The sequence below is a fragment of the Topomyia yanbarensis genome, chromosome 1 (genome assembly GCF_030247195.1).
Source record: "Topomyia yanbarensis strain Yona2022 chromosome 1, ASM3024719v1, whole genome shotgun sequence".
NCBI classification, from domain to species: domain Eukaryota; kingdom Metazoa; phylum Arthropoda; class Insecta; order Diptera; family Culicidae; genus Topomyia; species Topomyia yanbarensis.
Window position 1 is genome coordinate 150,303,810 of NC_080670.1, and position 22,723 is coordinate 150,326,532.

The window sequence follows — 22,723 nt, forward strand, 5'->3', positions numbered from 1 at the left end:
GTGGAAATCAGATTAATTAGGCTGGATAATAAAATGTTAGCGAGTAAAAAGATTAGTCCAAATTTAATTCTAATCGTACAGGTTTCGTTCTTGGACCAAAACTAAAGCTTTATACGTTTCTGTAAAAGGTGTATTAAATCCACAAGGCTGTTACTATTGTTTTACTCAAGCGAAGGTCGGTTAGATCAATTCACATTTCATCTATAGCAACAATTCTAAAACATCAATTGAAAGGAAGTAAAGATATTGCTTATAAACGCATTCAGCAAAATGATAAAAATAATCATAATAAAATTTCGTAAATGGCAGAATATATGACATCGAAACACTGCCGTTCAAGAAGTTCTGTTAGTAAAAAACAGTTTCACGAATTTAGGATTTCAAAAGAAGAGCTAACACCATGTATTGAAGTCCTAGCAACTGAAGAATTTCAAAACCTTTCCTTTAATATCCGAGCTTATACCTTTTCCTTAAGTCGATCAATGTAAATGTATTACATTTTTCGTATACATCACGAGTCTTTTTAGCATTGTTAGTACACAGCTACCGGAAGTTGCTAGACCTGTCAAGACGAGGAGAGACGGTTAATTCGAATAACGGATGCATCGCCTAGATTCTCGATTTGCCTAACTAACCAGATTCAACGGTTCATATATTATATATGAAAATATTGTATCGAACACCCCGGCTCATCATCACCGAAAGGCTCCCAAACTTCCCCTTATTTGGTTTTAAAGAAACATTAAGGAAAAAATCTGGATTGAAGTTCCAACCATATGCGATATGGTCCGTAATTATTCAGCTCTTGTAATCATGGTCATTCGTAATCATCAATAGTTTATTAGTATATGGCATGTCGATTTACCCTCTTGCGTTTAGATTATTATGAATACTAAACTACGTTCCACAAGATTACAGAAGTAGCTCAATTGGTAAAAGCGGCAGTACCACCACCACAAGTTGTCAACAACCTAAAATGGAAGGACGCATGCAATCAAATCACAGATAACCATGAATCGATAGTATAAAAAACGAACTAATGAGGGAGGAGGGGGAAGTGGCTCTTGGGTGAATCAGAAAAAATCAAACATTTATAAAGTCCTTTTTACATCTGCCGAATTTGATAGAGTCGATAAAGTAGTTTATTATACACACTCATCATATTTTGCTAATAGCATAGTCACTCAAAAACCATAACTGTACTATTCTAGAATTTGTTATCGGTGGTCACAATACACCAAATGATCGAAACGATTTGTGGTATTGTATGTTTATCTTGCGTCACGATTTGTCAGATTGCAAAAAAAAAATCAATTGTGTATAGTGTCAGATTATACTAATCGTACAGCATGGTAAAGAAATGTTTATAGTAGAATGTTTAATATGTACCTTGTTATATATAATCCAAAAGCAAAGGAATACCGCAAAAATGGATTATAAGATCACCATTCCTTTTATAATATTCCCTAAAATTTGCTTGAGGAAATCGGCATTTTTGAATGGTAACGTTACTTAATGACCTATTCGGTAAATGGTGGTGCTGACCATAAGGGGCCGTACACAAATGACGTAGCTTTTTTTCTGCGATTTTTGACCCCTCCCTCCCCCTTCGTAGCATTTGGTCACAAAATTCTAACCTCCCCCTCGTAAATAACGTTGCATTTACCTACCCCTTCCCCCTCGTCCCATGCAAAGCGCCCGGGTGATGAAAAAAATTGCATATGTTTTTCATTTATTTTTAACCCTCCAAAAGTCGCGCATATGGCCCACTCAACGAGCAGCCTCCGGTGCCCAAAGACGATTCGCTAGCTTTTCAGAGCAGCATGCACTCAGTGCGCCAGCGCGACTGCCGGAAGCTAAATACATGTCCTTTCAAAATGTTTGACGACTTTTATCAACATTTTCATTATAACAGCAAATTGCGTGCAAAATGAGCCCATTTCATGACAAATATAGTGTTGATAGTTTTGTTTTGAATTTTATATGTCAAGGGGAGCATGAAGACAAGTTCTCTCAGTTTACAATCATGCAGCTGCCAATGATTCTAAGAACCATACGTTTATCTAAATTACTAAATTTTGTTTGGTTGAATCCGAAGTGAAAATTTAATTCAGCTTCCAAACTAAGTCTACTAGTCAGCAACATTAACTAACTAATGTAGCAAGTTAAATCCACATACAAATTTTTTTCGTATTTTTGCGAACTTGTAATTTCGCGAATCGTAAAATTTACCTCAAGAAAAACCGCATCAAAAATAACTTGTTTGCATTTAAATTGATTTTTCTTGGGAATGGAGGATCATTAAATTGTTTTCGCTAAACAATGGGTACTTAATGCTACGTCGCACAACTTCTGACCCTACCCTCCCCCTCGTCACACTTCGTCACAAATTTGGTATTCCCTCCCTACCCCCCAACATGCTAATTTATTTATGCATGGCCCCTAAGAGGAATAGTCAATATGATTGCCGGTAGCGTTGGTTTATAGTTTCGTAAATGATAAGAGGAAACTTCAGGAAGCAGTTTTTTAGGGTTCAAATACCATTGCGGTGATCTTGTAGAAATGGTCACCAAATATGCAGAGTGTAAATAAAATAAAATAAAATGAAATAAAAGCAGCATTGTGGTCGAATCCCGGGAACTTTATTTCTTTGGGAATAGAGTTCTATGCAAAACATTTCACACTCTGATTGGGGTTTGTTTTCCTCCAGCTGTCATATATAACACTGTCAGCCAATTTGAACATATTTATTTTATTTTTGTGTCCACTGTTTAAAGTTCACATGAGATTTTGTATGGGCAAAGTGAATTTCATAAAATAATTTCTCCAGGAGCCGCCCATGTCCTCCTAAAAATAAATCGTTATGTGTTTTTTAGGACGATTGATATAATATTCATTTTTCTAGCACCACTGCATTTGGCTGTCTAACTATATGTAATTTTGTTTTGATTTTATCTTATTGTGTTTGGTTACTTCCTAAGAGGTTTGAGGTATAAATTGAGGCTTCTTTTGGACACATTTAAAGAAAGTTAAAAATTGTGTATATAATTCGACCATCAGCAGCATTGGTGCTATGAAAATTTAAATTTTCATCAATCTTTAGAGCATCAGCCGATTTTTGCTTAAAAACTTATTCCACAATCGTCAAATCGTTTTGCAGTCTTCGAGACCTTGTTTCCTCGATAAATTTCCTATGAAAATTTCACATCAATTTATTTTTAGGAGGCACTGGGCGACTCTTGGATGTATTATTTAGTAAAAGTCGATTTCCCCATACAAAATCCCATATAAACTTTAAACCGTGAGCGCAAAAATATAGTTTCACCGATCTAGCTTAGAATTTGCACAGCTATTCTAGGATCCAAATGGAACCCAAAAAGTTGCTCGGAGCGAAATTTTATTTTTTTAGTATAACCCTGTCCCACTCTAATGTACATACATGATCACAATGTTAAATGTTAAAAAATGCAAAAATATGTCATGTCAAATTCGGAAAGATATTTTCCGTATTTGTTTTTTGAGAAAAAAGTCTCAAATCCTGACGTCTTGTTCCCAAACTCGAAACTGGGTAAAGCGCGATTCAGACGATACATCAACTTCCGTCAACGTCAACGGAACGTCACCGTTCCGTCAGTATAAGTTAAATACTTTTCTCTTGCGTCCGTTCACACATGCCGTACGTCAAAACGTTCCGTGCCGTTGATGTTGTGTGTGAATGCCTCCATTTAACTGCATGTAACTTATCCTGTCGGAACAATGACGTTCCGTTGACGTCGACGGAAGCTGATGTATCGTCTGAATCGTCCTTAAACGAGAAAAACTCGTTTTTGAATACTGGCGCACTTTTAATGTGTGTGAAAGGATGGCACCCAAGTTTGAGTTTTTATTAATAAGCGTGTGAGCCATCAGTGCTTTTTGTTTCAGTTTCTATAAGAACTATCTGCCGAACTCGCCAGCTTGCGTTGATTCTAGCAGATATGAGTTTTATTATCGCCATCTACACAGCAATTTATGCAAGTTCTGCCGAACGCACCATCTAGCAATAAATCTAATGGATGATTAAATATCGCCATCTACACAGAAATTTTGGGAGATTCCACTCTATGCTACTAGAAACGAAAACGAAACAGTTGATAGGGATGCCACATGAACCACTTGCCCAATTTTTTCGATGGTCAAAAATGTTCATTTTCACCTGGAAGATGTTTTTTTTAATCTTCATAACATTTTTATGAAGTTTTTTTTTCTAAATTTTGCTACATAATGAGTGCCGTAAATACGGAATTTGATATCGGTTTAATTAATTTTAAAACAATTCAAATATGCTCGCTTCACTTCTCTAGATTGTTTTGCCAGTCCTACACGTAGCAGCCAAATGCGGTTGAGACACGGAGCAGTTCCATCTACCTTTGGACCCCAGCAAATAATCGATTCTGAACGCTTAATTGTGGAAGAGCCAGTTAAGAAGAATCCTCCAAATAGTTACCGTGAAAGATGAAGATTTTATTGTACTACTTGGAAACGAACAAATCTATTTTTTATATTCATCTTCAAGGACAATACGATATGCTGGCGATATAGATTTGGAGAATATTGCTCCAAATGAAGCAATATCAGCTATTTCGAAGCTGGTTGCGAAACTTTCACATTCGCAAAAGCGCTCAAGTTACTCCGTGCTAAATATAAACGGCTTGAAGGCAAGTACTCGGTATGGAAGATGTTATTTATCGACTTAAAAAGGACCAAAACCTCTCGGAAGCATGTAGCAATCTATTGCAGGTATTTTGCAAAGCATAACACATGTATATAGTATACAAATCAAGCTAGTTCTTAATGTTTTAGGAATTCACAGGAAATGCCACTCTTCGCTCGGAATTACAACACAGGAAAGCAAATGATCCGTTTGGTGACTGATTGCAACATTTTGCAACAACATTGCATTTCTATAGCCCAAATGCGTATAGATTTGTAAGGCAATTTTTCGGTAATAGTTTACCACATGAATGGAAACTCATCCTGTGGTACACCCAAATCGACGGAGAACCTGGCATCACAAAAGAAGCGCTAGCCGCCCTGGAAGCTAAAGCCAAGGTTAGGACCACTCAAACGAAACTGTTGGGATGTCTCATGATAGACGAAATGTAAATTCGTAATTATGTGGAATCAACATAAAAAGTGTTTGAAGGCGTGGTGCAAATCCGAGAAGGAAATATTAATCACTTATCAGATGCCCGCGTAGCTCTAGTTTTTTTGGTGACAAATCTTGAAGGCAACTGGTAGGTGGCAGTGGCTTATGGGATTTTCGATTGATTGACACCGCTGTAGTGGAGTGCACATGTTTTGCACCATTTTTGCACTTTATAGCAGAAGTGCAGAAAACTGGGTATGTTCCATTGACACTTCTGCTAGAAAGTGCAAAACCAGTGCACTCCACTACACCAGTGCACATCAATCGAAAATCCCATTATTATCTAATTGATAGCATGAAAACGGAAGAGAAATATAAGGTCATTAATGATATACCTACTCAAAGCTCTTCATAAAGTTGGAGTGAATATCATTTCTCTTAGACCGATGACTTGCTTACGAGGTATGCGGTGCGATTGCGATGAGCGAAGTGAATGCGTTTGAACTGTCTCTATGAAGCGTACATGCAGAACGCGTCATACTGTCATAGTAAAAGCGGAGTGAAGCGTTAGCGAACGCCTCAAATGCGTCTATGCAAAGTGCTCAAACGCGTTCGCAGACGCTTCGCTTTTCGCTTCAGCTGTCCAATTGCCGGGTACAACATTTATGTTATTTCCAATGCAGTACACTTGTTAAAATTAATACGAAATACGCTTTACTCCGTATTGCTGACGTAAAAAGGCGCTGTAAAATGGGAATGAATATATTGCCAAGTTGAATAATTTTCAAAATTTGCGGAATATAAAACTGGAGGATAAATTGATCAACATGTAGAGTTAGGATACAAGAATAATATTCTGATTCCCAAATATAAAAAAATCGTATTAATTTAGCAATGTTATATCGATTCGTCAGTCACGAATAAAGGGTGGAGTCTTCTGATACACGATCGCATCCATGAAACCAAAGGAATTTCGACGGAAAACGCATTCTAAACTCTGACGTCGAGATGAGCAGTCTACCCGCAGACCAGTGTTGTACCAGCAGAGTAACAACAATCGTTGCCTAGCAGCAGCAATGGCTGGGTCGAACGCGTTAATGAAAGCAAGGGTCCTTTTGGTTTTGGACTCATTAGATACTCTGACGTCAAAGAAAGCAGTAAACCAGCATAGCAGCAGTCAACCAACAGAGCAGCAGTCCGCCAGAGCAGTGCGAGCGGAGCAACGGTGCAACAGAGCAGCAATTACAACTGTTGCCTAGCAGCAGCAACAACCGTTGCCGGATTTAGTCATCATGGATCCCAGCAATTTCGTTGAAGCTCCAAGCGAAAATCACGACCCAACAAACATATGAGTCATTCCACGCGGAGTGATCAAGGCACGCGTAATCGACCTTCGCGGATTTGAACCAAATTTGAAGGAATTATTCATCTAGGGCCAATATATAAAAGCCCAATTTTTTGTGTCATTTGAACCACCCCTCGGGTCATGGGAGCACCACCCGTTTTAACAAATTGCCAAAATCCTTGATTTTCTTTTGATCATATCTCCGGTTCTATTGATTCTAGAATCAAACCGCTAGGTGGTTTTTGAAGAAAATTATTCAAAGAGAAAATATTAATTTTTGACGGCAGTGCTGCCAACTATGCGATTTTTTCAGTTAACCGTTTCATGACCATGTTGTTTGTGGACAACACCGATTTTAAACAGCTGTAACTTTTGATTAAGGTAAAATTTGCTCACAAAAACAAGTAAGGCTAATAAATGACTATTGACTTTCATTTGAATATTACTAGTTTCAAGGACCAGCTCTAGAACTGAAGTTATTGAAATTAGTCTGATTAGATTCCGATGGAGCAGTGCTGCCAGGAACAGTTTACGTTGACGACGGAAAATTAATTTTTCATGCATCTTCGTTATGTTGCATTATTATTGAAAATTGACAAAACTTATCAATTTAGACTGTCTTTGGCTACATTTTCCACGCAATTGAACTATTCTAAATATTATAGGAGAATTGTATTGAGCATCGGAAGGTAAATATTGAGCAGCTTCTATCACTGCGAGGGAAGCACTTATCTTTATGAAAAAAGGCTTTTCGTGTTTCTTGACCCCACCGTTTTCAAGGAAAAATAGGTTTTAAACCCTACATCCACGAGAAAAAAGTTGGGCATGAAAGGGTTAAATATTAAAAATTAATTTTTCTCTCAGTAAATATATTTTAATTTTGAAAATTCTAATGCCATCGTGTTTCTCAGACATTTATACATTAAAAACACTTATAATCTCAATATAATTCTACATTTGTACATAAAAAAACACTTATATTCTCAAATCGCTACTAGAAAAAAAAATCGGAAATATATGGGAAAAAATCGCAATTTCCCATATAAAATCGCAAGCGCACAACAATAAAAAACCAACTTTAGTATTCTGAGTTCACACATAATTTTTGAAGAATAAAAATCGATTTTAATATGAGAAAATGCGAGTTTTTCCCTTCAAAACGGTGTAGTGTTTTTTTTATGTCTGAGAAAGACGATGGCATTAGAATGTTCAAAATTAAAATATATGTGTTGAGAGAAAAATTAACTTTTTATATTTAACTGCAAAATCGCATAGTTGGCAGCACTGTCGCCAAAAATTAATATTTTTTCTAGAATTCTGGAATAATTTTCTTCATTTCTAGCGTAAATAGAACCGGAGATATGATTTAACGAAAATCGAGGGTTTTGGCAATTTGTCAAAACGGGGGTGCTCCCACGACCCGAGGGTTCAATTGCCACAAAAACGTGGGTTTTTATATATTGGCCCTAGATGAACAATTCCTCCAAATCTGGTTCAAATCCGTAAAAATCGATTTCAATTTTCCATAGTTTTTTTTATCACTTCGCGTGGAATGACCCATATTCAGTTTCAAGATTCAAAAATGAAAGTCATTTTGGCTGTTCAGTTACTAGGGATATTTAGGGGTATGCGAGTTACGGTATTTTCTGATGTAGATTATTACTGTAAGTTAATATCTCAATACTTTTGTTTTACTTTGAAGCCCGAAACCATTGAAAAATCATTTTATAGTTGGTATCTTTTTAGGACAATAACATAGCCAAGACTAGTACGACTTTATAGGTTGCCTCATCAGATCTACTACAGTTTGCAAATGAAACTTGGGATTGCAAGCTGCTAGCGAATTGCGAAAGTACCAGATCATGCTGTGTGGGGTGCTGTCCCGGTTCAATAAGGCGAACGAACCTGTTTGCAGATACGTCATTTAGTAGGACACCTGTCAGTTTGTTGCTGAAATTAGTTTTTTTTTAAGTTTTAAAATCAGGAAAGAATAATTGAGGCTTAAAAACAACAAGAGTGTACTCGTAATGATACCCGCTATCAATACATATGAAAAACTGCGCCATTTTTTTTAAATCAAGAACCCTATTAGAAACAGTGTTAATGACATCTTTGACATCTTCATTAGCATGGTGAACGACCAGGTATATGCTAAGCCGCCATGATTTTCAAACCAAGATCTAAAACGTCGTGTTAAGGTCGATCCAAAATCGACGAAATCGGTTCCATACGGCACGACTTTCCAATGTTTGAATTCGTTTTATTATTGATGCATCATGGTGTAAAGTATTTATCAACCATCAACATGTCGATAACAAAGCTTTTCTTCAATTAATTGTTCAATATTTCAGCTCGATGACAAACAACTAAAGATCGCGTCATGTCGTATCGTTTCTAGCTAGTGCGGATCGAGTGTGCAGCAAAACGGGCTGAACCCTCCTGAGGCCCATAATTAGTCTGCCCGCGGAGGTGTAAACTTACGTCAGTTCAATACAAACGGGATAGGGGCGTCATAAACGTGTTAATGACACGATTTCAAGAAGCCGCTCTTTTTTCAAAAATTTCGACATGTATCACCATGCTTTTCAATATGTAGAAAGTTACATCAGATCCATAGGACTGAAAAACGGTATTAAGATTCTGGACTCCCGTAACCAAACTGAATTTCTAGGATTCTTAGTTAACCTAGTAAGTATTCGTAACCTCTATATTGATTATTGTAGGAAAAACCAACTTTATCCACCAAGCAGTGCGATGAGACATTTCATATTCATTCACTAAATGATAAAGTAATTCATTCACTGTTGGATGGACCATAGGAAGTAGGCACACAACAGTTTTAAGTCCTGCACGAATAAAACCTCGAAAAAAACTGTATGTGTCATAGAAAATCGATAAAACGAACGAAATAAAGAAATAAAGCGTAAGTTGAAAAAAACAATAAGGTTTTCAAATTCATAAAATTAATAGAATGTTTAATATAAATCAAATTAATAAAATACATAAATCAAATTAGATTAGCTCATTAAATGGAAAACTACCATAATTACTAACTATGAGTTAGGAAATTAATGGAATAAATTAAATTGACTCGAACTAACAAATTGATTAAAATAAATAAGTGGAATGCCTAATCATGAAATTAATAAAATTAAAGAAATGAACAAAATGAATCGAATGAATCGAATTAATCGAATTCTTCGAATCAATCGAATCAGTCGAATCAATCGAATCAATCGAATCAATCGAATCAATCGAATCAATCGAATCAATCGAATCAATCGAATCAATCGAATCAATCGAATCAATCGAATCAATCGAATCAATCGAATCAATCAAATCAATCGAATCAATTGAATCAATCGAATCAATCGAATGAACATGAATCGGATTGAAATACGTGAATTTACACTATGACTAATTCCAAACCATTCGACGAAAGTTATCTATTACATGGTCGATACAGCGAGAAATATCAACATTCGTGCATATAGAAATATTTTGAAATTATGCTTGTTCTCGTAGTACTGCCAAGTTGATTCACAATATATCTTAGCCGTCGAAGTCGATTCACAATGTGCCTTACAAGCGATAAGAGACAACAGTTCATGTATCCTTTTTATGATGCCGATTCACTTTAATATTGAATACATCTCATTCTAGCAATTCAAATATTCGATCATGCGCAAATTCAATCGCCAAACATATATCGTAAAGTGACAGCATTGTACACGCGACCCCAGTTCATTCGCTGATGCAGCCGGTAATGGATGTTAGTGCTGTTGCTCTACCACTATCTGTGTTCTTCGCATTCGCGTGTGTTGCGAATCATTGCAAAATAACCAAACGGCATCACTAATAAAATCTAGCTTTTAAACACAAATATTGAGATTACAGTGACTGCAAAATAGAATCATGCGATTAATTTTAAACTAACAGATAGCCTCTAATTTTAGGTTGGACGCATTACAATGGCACTCTGTGAAGCAAATAATTTATTACTTGACAATTGTGTCTTTTTAACATTGTGAAAGGAATGTTGCCTCGATATTTATGTGATCGAATCGAAAGGGGAAGTGATGTGCATAGATCCAACGCTACAAAAGCGTTGCAAGAACACTAATTTTTTATTTAGTAGATCACAGAACTCCTTGTACAAAATAAGAAATAAGTTTTTTTTTCAATTCGATGTCCAGGCATATTTAACGTACAGTGACATTGACGCAGTTTTAAGCAATATGTATTTCACATGTAAAAATTGTTTTGTGGACAGATTTTTGTATTTTACTTGAATAAATATGTAAACCTATTAATTGTTTACTTTTAAATATTTTTAAGGCGTACGAAGTTATTTTGTTCGCTATGATGGTTATGGATTTTGTTATTTGTTTTTTAAATTTAAAAACTACAAGGAGCAGCCCTGTGGGGTTGCACGAGCTGTAGACGTAGGACTATACTACTTAATGTAAAATATTTATTTTCTTAGTACATTTATAGTAATAACAAATCAAATATATTTCTTACGTATGGTTTAATCACAACTAATCAACATCGAATATTACATGTTGAACCAAACCTTCTTGGTTATCATTTCATTTGTAGTAGGTGATCGAATCCGATTAACCTTATTTAAGAAGATCTGAAGAAAGAAGATAGAAAACTGTGACCGAACTAATATCTGGAAATAAATCTTTATAGCACAAGATTAGCTTGTAAAAACTTTTCGATTGTGTGTGGTAAAAAACCCGGACCAGCGAAGAAAAATCAATTTTTAGACAATATAATCACATTTCAAGTATAGACCAAGCATTCTAGCTATATTTTGCCACTATTGTAACTTTCCTAAAGTTACGCATACAAATATAGCGAATGCATCATATATCGAAACTATGGATATACAAGAATCGAAAACAATTTTATATATGGACAAGATGCGTTTTTGCAAGTGGCAGTGTATTCATTCATAAATAGGCTTTGTAGTATGTAGGATATTAATAGAATCAAAATACTATAGGCTGAGTGGAAATGAATCACGTGATGGGGAAATGAATCAATGAATTGATCGTTTCTTTCGTTGTGCAATTTAGTAACAAATTAGATCTACCTACACATTCGCCTCAAACAATAAACCCAAGCGCACAAAGCAAAATGAATCAACGCTGATGATGATGGGTAGAGCGAAAGAGACAACTAATACCACGACACTATGTTAACCGTGTTTGCAAATGGAACTCGCATGTACAAACTATTTTGTGTACGAATAATTATACATAAAAGTGTGCTGGAAACGAGCACAACACAAAAGATAGCATAGTGTTCGAACGGCAAGCACAGTCGCATTCACTGGGTAGCGTACCTCCACAGGCAGTGTAACGGACTTCTAACTCAGCTACACTGGCTGTGAAAACACAAAGCGCAGTGATCTGCTTCGCCTACCCTTCAACAGGCAACTGAGCTGCTCCGGCGAAATCCGTCCGTTTAAATAGTCGATGATGACGTCATTCATAGAAGCGTAGCGCGCTAGGTACACAAATCTGTCGTGCTGGACTAGGGAAGCGCTATCTTCTATGTGTAAATGCGCGATATTTTGACTAGGTTGCTCATTATTTAATTTTAATGCCATGATATCAAAAATCTTTGGGTTTATCTATTGGAATCTATTCTTAGAAGTATTTCGGGGCGACATGCGCAAGAAATTTGAAAATTTATCGTGAGATGGCTGAATTATATGCGTTTTAAATTGGACCACTTTTTGTTACATACCATTTTTGTAGAATTTGCAACGTGCACCCCTATATCGAAAACAAAGACGTAGTCCTACGTCAAAAAAAAATATGATACAGACTGTCATGAAATAGCACATGGTAACTAGGGCAAATAGCTTATTGGGTTGAATTTAAGCTTTTGGACGTTTGTTGTGATCAGGGTCTGAAATTGATGATGGAGTTGTGTTGGCTTCGACAATAGAACTAATTTCGGTAACCGTTGCGTAGATGGTAATAACGGAGTTAGTTCGTTGGGTATGGCCTCGATGATTCCCTCTGATATTAGATCTCTAGCTTCGGGCTCAAGTCCCAATCAATCTAGGATGTTCCCAAATGGGAATCTCTCCGCATTGCCTTGGGTTAGTCCTGGATTAGTCTGGGGTCTGATGTGCTTGATATAAATCGGCTTGAATTTGTACTGCCAACAAACTCAGTACTTTCTATCGATGTAGGTGGTAATAGCGATGTTTTGGTCTGGCAGGAGGAGACTTGTTTATTATTGTTATTATTGGATTCAATTCCTGCTTCCATTAAGAATCTTCCCGGGCTGGAAATTTTCTTAACCACTCGCGCGAATGGCTCCCCTAATGAGCAGCCGCTGGAGCTGAAAGAAGATTTCGCTAGAGTTTCGAAAGGTGTTGCACAAAGTACAACGACGCGAGTACCGGAGGGTTAATGGGTCATAGTTATATTTGCGAAATATTGGAAAACTGTTTGGTTACGGTCATTTGAAGGAAAATCTATGTCTTTTTTTTTATTTTGATTATAGAGGTGTTAACCTTAGAGGCATTTGTCTCTTTTCGGGTTACAGAAACCACTTTTGGAAAAATTTCTAACCCCATGTGTGGGGTTGGGAATCGAACCCAGGTGGGCTGCGTACAAGGCAATCGAGTTACCACCTACGCTATGCCCGTCCCCGAGTAGATCAATTATTCAGGTCACACCTTTGTGGGGGTATGAGGTGGGACCATCATTATCAACACAAAAAACAACGCAAAATAATGTTGTGATACCTAGGACATTGTATCTCGAGATCTAGAGGTAACTCAGGCAGAAAAGATTAGCATTTTTTAATCAAATATGTATTATTGAATTTAACAATTCATTGTTTATTGCTTCAAACGATCAAATTAGCTTACTATGTATCGATATTTTGCTTTTAAAAAATGTATAATGGTTTTTCCAAATTATGTACACACGACAAAACACTAACGTAAACGATTTTGTGGGGTACATTTGAGCCCCAGACAAAGCTTTAAGTCAAGTGAAACAAATAGGTTGCGGAAGTTTAATAACCAAATTATTTTTATGATAAAGATTGCTTGCAGTTAAAATAAACCGTGACGGAGTAACAGGGATTGCAAATAGCTCTGGAGTACAAAAATGTACCGCACAAAACCGTTCTAGCGTTAATATTTTGATTGTTTCCATGATATTATAAAAATTCCAATGCAAATATTCTCTAAACATTCGGCTGTTCAATCTAGTTTCGATGTGCACGGGAAGTTTGTGTTTTAGTGTAGCCGGCCGCTTGCTTTTACTGTCCAAATTACACACCCTACTTGACAAGGAAAATATTTGTAGTCGTTTTGTCCTGAAGATGACGGGGTATTCCCTTTGAAAGGTTGACGTTTAACGAAAAATAAATGTTTTGTGGTTGTAACTCGAGATCAAAAAGCCACCATTAAATCTATTTGGCATTCCTTTAAACCAAATTTTGTGACTCCAATGGCGTTCTGCTAAGATAGCCAACTTTTAGTTTCGGGACTGCATGGATCCGTCACCAGATTGATTGTATACATGAATCCTACAATTGGCAAGCCAAAATTGTGACTTCAAGAAGCTTCGCTCCTATGACCCAATGAAATCAAAAGCCTCTTTTTTGTTGTTTTATCAGTGAGAGAATCGAAAGTCCGAAAACGCTCGATTATTTGTATTTCAAATTACAAGTTCATTGAAACTGGAGAACTGTAACTAGCCGGGTCTCTAAGACCCCTTGCCTTTTTTGAGTGTTAAATATGTAGTAGGACTCAAAATCTGCGGAAATGATCAAAATCTGCAAAATATCTGCAGACTGCAGTCTTAGAAAACCATTAACGAATTATCGTTGCTAGTAGGTGTCGGTTAGTAAACAAAGAAAAGTTTTCTCTCACAATAATCATTAATCGAAAATAAATCAGCATTTCTGCGAATTGGTGCTTTCACATTCGTCAACCATTAGAATAAATGATACAACTCAAGCTCAAACGAACTCAACGAAATAATTGAAACGTGCTTCAAGCAAAGGTTGTGTAATCCATTCACCTCCACAGGTATACTTCGGGAAGCTTCATTCTCATGGAACATAAAGAAAATTTCAATTGCATTACCACATTGCATCCCGCAGGTGAAAATTCTGGTACAGCTTGACAAATTCGAGAGCAGTCTTTCGTTTAGTCTCGCATATAGTATTTATTCACGCGATAGGATGCACAAGAAATGCACTTTGAAAGATTGCAATTCGGTTTGCTCCTTTTGCACGTGCTGATGGGATGGCCCCATCTATTAACCATTCGAAGTCATGCAATGAAATCTCTTCGGAATACATGGCATACAATCTCGAAAAGCCAATGTAATGTGGAGTGGGAAAGAATAGCAAGAGGAAAAGGGATGGAATTCTGAACTAAATAGTCGAAAATACATTACTAGACTACACTATCATCGAGTTTCACTGGAGAGGAAAGCCCCACTCAAGGATTTTAGTTAAAATTATAATTTGGGTCTGACTGTTTGGAGCTAGGCGAGTTTTGAAAACGAGTTTTCTTATTCAGATATTTTCTCCATTGGAAGAATTCAGTAGAGTTGGAAGAAAATTCAAATTTACGCAACATTACTTTCAGTAGAAGCAATCTAAAACCACCTATGATGTAATTTTACTTTTGTCATATATAGATATTAAAATAATGATTATTTTCTCAATACTCTAAGATGGTGATGATAATGATGATGTTGATGATAATGTGTAGTAATTGTAAATTATACGTTTCTAACTGGTTCGCATATCACTGGGCGACATATCTTTGAACTCAGTAATATGAAGAAAATTATTGTGATTTTTTAAGGTATTGTGTTCAAACCACGCACGTCTTTGCTAGCGAACGTTCATGTTTGCATGCTAAAATCGACAAATTCGCCGACTATTACCGCGAAGTATTTGTTTACAGTAGCGTTAGTGCTGCGCATAGAGCGAGTAAGGGCGCTATAACCCTGGCTCATTAGCCAGGGCAGGGCTAAATACTTCTGTCCCATCCCAGGAACCTAGGACCAAAGAAGTGAGATTAACCCTCTTAGCAAAGTCACTTCCAACGATTTATCAAACCCCCATCAAATTGAAACGGTTGTCCACGTTTCTTCCTTATTCAAGGTTCGAAATAATCCGTTGATTAAATTAGTCATTGAATGAATAATTTGACTGCCGTATAAATTTGAACCATCTTTATTTTGTACGCTGCATAGTTGGTCTGGCCGTTTTAATGCTTGTGTTATATTCAATATGTGCCACAAACATTAATAATGACAAGAAAAATTGTGGACGAACGTCTGCAATTTTCCAGGATAGCTACATTTATTGGCTGTGTATGTGTAGACTAAACTAGACTAGACAGCAGCGTTAGTGCTGCGCATGATATCTCCGCAACCGATGAACCAATTTATGGATTTGTAAATAGTTCTTTCTTAGTTTAATAACAACATCTTCAATGAAAGTATTAACAAATTGAAATAAGTTACGGAAATTGGGCTGATTTCTTTAAAAAATCGATTAGTTTTAATTTCAAAAATTGGGATGATTTGTAAAGATATCGTGCTTAACGCAAATGCTATTTGGTTTGTTCATAAAATGCATATTTCGTCCAATGTGTAATACTGGAATAGCGATAGTAATTTTACTATATGAATTATACATATAATTTTACATTCCGGTATATTTAAATTTGTATGAAAAGAAATACAGAACGCTGTATCTATCCAATACCCTGCACATCCAAACTCTTTCAATGTCGCTTTCAAGGATGTGGTATTATCTGCCGCTTTTGACAAGATAAACCACGATAGTGCAATAGCAAAAATGGAGAGATTTGGAATAAATAGTACTATTTTGCAGTGGTTTCGATTCTACCTCACTGACCGAGAGATAGCGGTTGTCATAGGAGAATGCCAGGCCCCTACATTCACTTCTACGTCTGGATTACCTCAAGGAAGCCACTTGGGACCGTTGATGTTTCTGATATACTTCAATGATGTACATCTAATTCTGAAGACTCCACGATTATCCTTCGTGGATGACCTCAAGATTTTTCACCGAATTCGTTCAATTGTAGATTGCAGAGTTCTCCAACAACAGCTTCAAATCTTTGCTGATTGGCGCAATACGAACCGCATGTATGTAAACCCGAAGAAGTGCTCGGTAATATATTTTTCACGGAAGAAGGATACGATTTATTTTAACTACCGTCTACTAGACACAGCAATCGAACGTATCAGTCACGTGAAGGATCTGGGAGTGCTGTTGGTAAAGCGTCTCGAGCACTGGGATGCATCTTCAGGATAGCCAAAAATTTTACGGATGTTTATTGTCTCAAATCGCTGTATTGCTCTTTATCCCGATCAATTCTGGAATATTACCCTGAAGTGTGGAGCCCGAACTATAATAATGGCGTTGAAAGAATTGAAAGTGTGCAGTGTCGCTTTTTACATTTCGCGCTCCGTAGATTGCCGTGAAGAGATCCTGTCCGACTACCTAGCTATTAAAACCGATGTCAGCTGATTCAATTAGAGCCCCTACATGTTCGAAAGAATACCGCAAGAGCATTGTTCATCGCTGACACTCTGCAACGCCGTATAGATGCCCCAGCTATTTTGGAACAAATCATCATAAACGTCGCACTTCGAGCACTACGCAACTACATTATGTTCCGATTCTTGACAAACTCTGCGTATACGTTTCTCCAGATTGTTTAATCAATTCGTTAACAACACTTGACCTTTTTATTCTTTGTTTGTAATTATTGTATGATTATTGTTTTTATGTGGTGCTTGATCATTAGAATTGATTGGGGTTTTAATTGGGGCTTTAATATGCCTGTTGTTGCTTTATACAAATAAACAAATAAACAAATATTTGAATTACCCTAAGACCAAGCAATTCGGATACTCTTTAGTAGTAGGAAATTGATGGCAGACTTCACCCATCGCTGCGCAGTTCGTCCATTATCTGCTTTATTTCAACCTTAATTCGGAGTGATACTGATTCAACTGTGAAACGGATTCGATAATGGTAACGGATCCTTAGGAAGGTTGAAGAGGGCTTGCACGTGCCGTTTCTTCAGCTGCTTACTGTTGTTGTACCGCTTCAACAGCAAGTCCCATGCCACCTGATAGTTGGCCTTAGTAATCTGAAGCGGATCGATCAGACTCTTGGGTTCTCCTTGTAAGCATCCCTTCAGGTAGTGGAACTTCTCCACTTCAGGAAGATCCGGTTTCCAGTGGATGAGCGAGGTAAACGGATCCCAAAAACTCAGCCATTCGTCTATATCGCCGTTAAATGTCTGCAGCTTAATCTGTGGTAGACGGACATGATCGATATCGCCCCGCATTGACGAATCACCAGCTCGGAGGGACTGCTCCAGCAGATTCGGCTCCTGCAGCTCCTTGGCCTTGTCCATAAGGAAGGACTTGACCTCGTAGTACCGGTCACTGAACTCCATACGCTCCTTTTCCCAAGAGTTCCCTTCAGCATTGTAGTCGTCATGGGAAAAGATTTCAACCAAAGTTTCACTGAAACCTTCCCAAAGCTCGTCTAACTTACACAGGCGTACATCGACATCAGTAGCGGTATGGGATTCCTTAAACACCTGCACAAACCGCCAGATGTCATTGAAGGACAATTGGATCTCCTTCATCCTGGCCGTCAATGCCCTCATCGACGGTGGCTTCTTGGAAGTTGTAGTGCCGGCAGCAGGCATGGTATTTCGTCACAATAAATTGGAAGAAAGAGAGGCGGTGTAGTGCTCTGCAAGGTGACCTAGCTTCGCTAGGCATATACTGTATTATTTTACCCGACAAAAAGGTAACTGTACTCCAGTACAGTGATTAATCCTCGCGGTGTTCAGAAAACTATAGTCCAAAGCTGGTAAGCTCGATCGAGAGATTAGGCAACAAGCAAAGAGGAAAGCGATTGGTGTAATATCCAAAAATGTCGGCTTCGGCCGGGCATATACTGTGGCAACTCACCCAGAGAAACCAGCAGCGACGAGAAATCCCAGCGAAGACACCTCAAAATTCTCAGAATACTGATAATTGTTGGTTAACAGGCGATATAAGCTCAGCCAAGTGGCCTAATGCAGGAAAGGCTCGAACGACAGAATATAAAACAGCGAGGAGGAAAAGGATGTGGTGTAATAACCAAATATGGTAACTTCGATCGGGCAACTCACCCAGAGAAACCAGCAGCGGCACCAAAGACCCGGCGCCGACAATCAATCCAATAACCGAAATCAATCGAAGAATGAATAGCCCAACGGGCGATCAGGGCTCAGTAAAATTGTTGGCAAAGTCGAAGAGAATGGAATTCCAATTAAAATGTGTATTTTCTGTAATCCTAGCTTCGGCAGTATACTAAAATGTTCACTCACCCAACCAAAACTGTTGCAAAGCTCCTTCTTCTTGCCAGCAATCAACTGATGAATGGTTTGTTCAGCAAACTGCAGCTGATACAGCAGCGTAATGCGTCGAAAGTCACTAAGTGCTGTGATGATCCTTGGGAAAACGATATGCAAGCGAGAAAATTCCTCCAGCAGATCAGCAGGGCAGTATGGTGTAACACCGAATTATCTCCGTGAAATTCGATGATCCTCGGTTGCCACCGGCACAATGGCGAAAGCAGATGGCAATGGCGCCAAACTCGGATTAGCGAATCGGCTTCCCTTGCCGTTTAAATGTTGGTCATGTAGCCAGAGAAACGTCGGAATGTTTGCGTCAGTATATTGGAGGGTTGCTTCGACTGTACATAGACTGAACTTTTAATATTTACCTCGGAAGGAAAATGTTGCGCCGGTCCAGCGATCCAGGGAAATGATGAGTAAGGTCCTTTCTAGTTCCAGGAAAATCCGAATATTGATGATCCAAAAGTAGTCCTGGTGATGCAGTAGGTATCATGCAATAACCCACCGGCGATTTAGCATGCAGAAATTTCGACCAAATTCCGAGCAGCAGGTGGCAAAGTCCAAGCCAACCTCTACCGCGATGGCGCATCAAACCCAAGCGACGCCTAACCCAAAGTGCGATGGAGTATTTCAATAGCCTATTGTTGAAAGTGCGATGGCGTCCTGAAGCGACGGGTCACCCAGTAGCGTCAGCCCTGTGCTAACGATTGGGAATACCGGGATGCGAATATGGTCCAGCATCCGGTTCGAAGGACCAAAATGTTGGGTTCTAGTCCTTTACCTGGCAGAGTCTTCGATAGCGGATGCGCAGGCAATCACCAAAACCAACATCGAGCGGGTGAAGCTTCACGCGGATGGGGAAAGGGGCATGCATCCAGCATGCAAAACCAATTGTGTCACTCCAAGTGCCAAATCCTTCCAAAGGGACAAGAGTTTCTCCGCAGGAACCACACCAAACGCACTTTTAAAACAGCCACCGGATTACTTTCTGAACAACACTTTTATGAGCATGAGCATGAGCATGAGCATGAGCATGATGACCGCACAATTCGTAGTTGCTACTCTGTGATTGACCAGAACAAATGAAATTGCACCGAGAATCAACAGATGGGGCCTGGGCCACCATCAATGTACAAGTCTCGAGAGTTCTATTCTTTAAAATGTTAATAGCGGCGCCGACCACGTCCTTACAGTCATCAGGGAAGGAAAGGAATATTAGTGTGGTAAACGTTGTTATGGAGACCGTGTATACCTCTGCATCTCCACGTTTGCCACGGGAAGGAGTTTTTGTTAGTGGGTGGGAGCGTTACACAAATCTCGATTCACCTTGATAAGTGATACGATTATGCAACTCTCAGAGATGTTATCACGTGTTTGTTGTTCTGGGCAGCCGGCTGCCGAGAATCTATGATAGATTTATCGTTTGTTGAATTAATTCGAAAATATTTGAAATGCAACTTCAACTCCGGGCAACCGGTTGCCGGGAGTTTTGTCTATACTTGAATGAATCAATTTTTTTTCAGATGGCATGCACACGAATTTATTATTCCCTGTTTCATCCTTCCGGCAAAACACGACCGTTCAAGAAAAATACAATATAACATAAAGCCTAGATCAAGATTTCGTAACATAACATTTATGGATTTACTTTCCGAACAACACTTTTATTCTAACGAACATGCAATTTATTTTTAATTATAATTACACTATATCTAAACGAATTAAAATTCCGACGAGTGGGCCTCCATGCTAGTCCGTGACCTGGTTTAATTCCAACTGCCGCAACTGATCCGAGCACGTCATCAGCAGACCAGTGTAGCACGATCGGGATCGCTTTCATGCGATGTTTTATCTCGGGTTGAGTATCGATCACGCGCTTATCAGCCTTCCTTATCACCCCACCGGGGTAGTAGCACGGGCGACGGTGCAGATGGTGCTGACGGTGATCTTCCTTCATGTGATGTGCAGTAATCTCTCACTCCAGTCTCTCGTTCTGTTTCGGATTATCATGAAGATCGATGTCCACATGCTGATAGCACAGGCGAGATGACCTGGATTATTATCCAGGGGTGTAGTACTAGGGGTGATCTTCCTCGCGAACAAACTGAGTGACGAGTTATTAAATGATTCAGTAGTCCGTTAAATCGACATCTTCTGACAACTGTTGTAGGACAGATATACATTCAATCAATCAAGTTTGAAAACATTTAAATTTATTATTTTATTTTTAAGAAAACAATTCATTCTTTTTATTTTTCTTGTTTATTAATGCACAAATCATGTCTGGTGATGTCACGCGCGGAGAATGGGTTAAGGTGAGTTTACCGCCGGGGACTATCCGAGTAGATTGCGACAAAGCTGGGAACTAAATGGCTCACGGAAACGAGAACTAAATGGTTCATGCTATCGGGAGCTAAATGGATTACTGCGACGAAAGCTAATTAGCTCACGAAACCACTAAACGACTCACAGAAATGCCTTGGAGTGACTTTCTGCTGGGCAATATCTGAGTGGAGTTCGGGGTTAAATGGCTCAAGTACTTGGAGGATCTATATAGCGCATAGATTCTCAGCCTTTTTCGTACCATGGACCCCTGGGTTGTTGCGGATCCCCTCGGACAAACATCGATTTTGTCTGCTATTAATAGTTTATTTTCAATTTGTTAGGAAACAAGACTTGAAATTTCAATATGCACTAGGAAAATATATTTTTCTTCGCGGACCCCCAGCAACGCTGACCCCAGGTTGATAATCACTGATATAGCGTAATAGATGGAGAGAATGACAGAAAGCAAGAGCAAGATTGTGCAATAAAGATTCCATTAGCACATATTGGAGAGACGGGAGGGAGTCCATCATCGACGTCACACCCTACCCTTCACTGACGGCGAACATTGACTGGAGAGTGTTAGAGAAGTATACCTATAGCAACTACCAGGCGATTCGCTACCACATCGGCCAAGGAAACCTGCTGCAGCACGGAGGACAACCGAAGAGCGAAAGTGGCCCACGGTCCAGATGGAATACCAAACGTGGCGTTGAAAGCTGTGATTCTGGTATATCCGAACATGTTCAGGATGGTGCTGCAGAAGCGTTTGATGATAGCAATGATGATTCTCCGAAACGCGGAAGATACAGAAACTGGTGATGCTGCTAAAGGCAGGGAAGTTACCGGGCAATCTTGCCTCGTACAGGCCTATGTGTCTACAGGATACACTTAGAAAACTATGAAAACTAGTCGACGACCGAATGAGCTTCAATAACCACGACGACTACGCCTACGAAAAGTCGGCGAAGGCAATGAACGCAATAGCGAGAATCAGAAATGAGAAACAGCACGAGACGTCTGCTATGGGGTTCCTGCCTGGGGTCGGGTGCAGCGCTGAAAACCTAGAGGAACCGCGAAAAGCTGTGCAGGACGTTCCGGATGATGGCCGTACGGGCCGCGAGTGCGTACAGAATAATATCGTCGGATGCAGTATGCGATATCGCCGGGATGATTCCCACCTACATCACCCTGGTGGAGGATAGCTAGTGCTAAAATCAAAGAAACACCAGAAACGTGAGAAAAATGGTGAGAATCGTTTTGATGGGAGGTGGCTGCAGGAATGGAACAATACGGGGAAAAGATGAACCTACCAACTCAGCCTAAACCTCTCAACGTGGTTCAATAGAGAGCACGTAGAGGTGGACTTTCACCTGACAGCTCCTGAAGGGCCACGGCTGCATCAGAAAGTGTCTTCATCGGATCGGGCACGCAACATCACCGTCCGGATTGTGAGAAC

The 22,723-nt window shown here is 38.9% G+C and overlaps 2 protein-coding genes across 3 annotated transcripts in view; one reads left to right on the top strand and one right to left on the bottom strand.

Annotated features, from left to right (window-relative positions):
- The window catches only part of LOC131677091 (serine-rich adhesin for platelets), a 260,189-nt gene that overhangs the window by 12,251 nt on the left and 225,215 nt on the right, over positions 1-22,723 (top strand). The gene's annotated exons all lie outside the window — the stretch shown is intronic.
- LOC131676005 (uncharacterized) lies at positions 17,527-18,240 on the bottom strand. Its single transcript, XM_058955131.1, has one exon. It carries the CDS (start codon positions 18,238-18,240, stop codon positions 17,527-17,529), a length of 714 nt encoding a protein of 237 aa, XP_058811114.1.